General features: G+C 35.0%; 1 protein-coding gene across 4 annotated transcripts in view; it reads left to right on the top strand.

Annotated features, from left to right (window-relative positions):
* Positions 1-2,500, top strand: part of LOC122260925 (protein arginine methyltransferase NDUFAF7, mitochondrial) — a 16,174-nt gene that overhangs the window by 13,415 nt on the left and 259 nt on the right. For all 4 annotated transcript variants that reach the window (XM_043028396.2, XM_043028394.2, XM_043028393.2 and 1 more), the window contains exons 9-10: positions 1,501-1,674; positions 2,494-2,500. The exon at positions 2,494-2,500 is cut by the window's right edge and continues 259 nt beyond it. In XM_043028396.2, the coding sequence (XP_042884330.2) occupies positions 1,501-1,674; positions 2,494-2,500 (181 nt within the window). The remainder of the gene's footprint in view (positions 1-1,500; positions 1,675-2,493) is intronic.

Below are 2,500 nucleotides of genomic sequence, written 5' to 3'. Positions count from 1 at the left end.
ATCAATAACATTACAAATAACACAAACACTCACACTCACCACGTACAATATCCAGACACACCACCAAACAAAACTAAAACTAAAACCACAAAACACAACACCCACCCCCCACAAACACATACATAACTCGAAACTCTAAAAGCACTAAATAAATAACTAACTCATTCAATACTCAAACTCACCACAACACTATAACACCTCTAACACTAACAAACAACAAAACAAACATAAAAACACTCATACAAACACACTAAAAATCTAACACACACTCATCACAAAAACACACACTCAACTACTATCTCACTACACACTATATGACACACCTAGAAACTCTCTCAACACACTACACACACACACTAACACAAATACTCAAACTAACAGAACCTCCCACACAATAACACTTACACTCACTAACAAACACCTCACCTAAAACAAACTCACACTCAAAAACACATCTAACTCACACATCACACCACGTCAATCACACACAAACAAATCCCCACACACATGCACCCACTCAAAATCACCACACTAACAAACACACAAACTCTCACACACAAACACACACACAATAAACTCACACGACTCCCTGAACACAAACACACACACACACACACTAATACAACACACACACACAACACACACTCCTCACACTCACACTACTCACACAACACATACAAAACAATACAACACACACTCACACACTACCATCAAAAAATCTACCACAAACATAAACATCTCAGAATCATCACACACACACACACACACACACACCTCACAACAGTAACCAACACACTCACATCACTCACACACACTCACAAACAATCATAAAAAAAACAAACTAAATAGGGGGTGGGGGGGGGGGGGGGGGGGGTGGGGGGGGGGGGGGCAATATATAAATAAATAAATAAATAAATATATAATATATATCAACACACACATATAATATTAAATATCAAATATATATAAAAAATATCTATAATTATATAAATATATATATAAATATATAAATATACCTCATATATACATAAATATACATATAATAAAAATATATATATCACTAAATAAATAAAACATTCAAAAAATGATATATATTCACACATATCATATAACAATAACACTCAATCTAACAAATATACTTCACACTGTAACATGCTTCAAGAATATCTATTAGGTATTATATTATATCTTTACAGATAATCTCTCTAATTTATTTGGAAGGCATTCTCAATTATTAGAATTATCTGTCATCATTATTGGTTTTGCTTTCTTGATTTTCTGTTATGATGTACACTTTTATTTATTTTAGATCATATTTGCAGGCATTCCTCTTTTCCAAGGAGGCAATATTATCTGCATGTAACACATAGACACTAAAGAAACTGAAGATGTTCTTATTAAAGTTTCCTTCTTCCCAAGGAGGTAAGTCAACCCTTTTCAGGCATATCTCATATCTGAACATTTGGTTGATTTTTTTTGTTCTTTTCTTTGCGGTACTAGGCATTCAAGAACCACAAGCAGCATCACCCTCTCTGTGAGCCTGGCACTGCAGACCTGACAGCTGATGTAGATTTTACTTACCTCAAGAAGCAGGTACAAGAAGACCTCATCACCTATGGCCCAGTGACTCAGTCTTTTTTCCTGCAAAACATGGGTATTGAAGCTCGACTGGCGGTGAGTACCTGCATGAGATACCTCAAAATAAGTACAGGTCATCATTCTTGTATCTGAAATTCTGAAACAAAAAATTCTGAAAACCAAAGTTTTAGCATGGTGTGTGGAGTGTTAGTCATCTCTACATAAGAGTCTTGTTTAGTGCACAAACAGCTGCTCCAACTCCACGCCCACTCGCCAACATGACCCAGCACTGACACCCAGTTATGTCTCAACTCTTGTAGTGTTCACATGAGCATCACCTGTTCGCTAAAATTTTGTGACTGTGTTTAAATTCCCTGTGAAAATGTCAAAGAGAGCTGCAGATACCTCTATGGGTTTTTGCTGCATTGTTTATGTTTGATTATGGGGTGCTGCCCTTGACCCCACTGGAGGTACTACCTTCATTCTTAAAAAAGGGATTGTGGACCTGTAGAACAGTGATATAGGTTGTTGCTAGTGTGATAAACTGCAGTTCACAATAGAAGCTACACATATGATGAAAGAGTTGATTTAAGAAACTGTAACAATGGTGCAATATCCCTGATAAAAATCAATTAAGTATTATAATGATATATAGATGCTGAATGAGTTAAGTATATTAATTATATACTGGTCCTTCTACAGTATATTCACAACCTTTTTACTCACTACAGCTAGAACTGACCTCTTGATATTGTTAATTTTTTTGTTCCTTCCTTGGATTAAAGTATGTTTCTGTAATCATAGTTTCATAGAAGAAAACATACCAGAATTTGAAAAAGATAACTACAAAGTTGAAATGAAATTTGCAATTATTTCAAGATAAACATTTAGCAAACATTTTACTTCTCTTTCCAGACCTTAT

This window comes from Penaeus japonicus, unplaced genomic scaffold (genome assembly GCF_977035675.1).
Source record: "Penaeus japonicus unplaced genomic scaffold, GWHDUDI00000001_assembly GWHDUDI00000022, whole genome shotgun sequence".
Classification (NCBI taxonomy): domain Eukaryota; kingdom Metazoa; phylum Arthropoda; class Malacostraca; order Decapoda; family Penaeidae; genus Penaeus; species Penaeus japonicus.
This window is presented reverse-complemented; position numbering and strand designations above follow the sequence as displayed.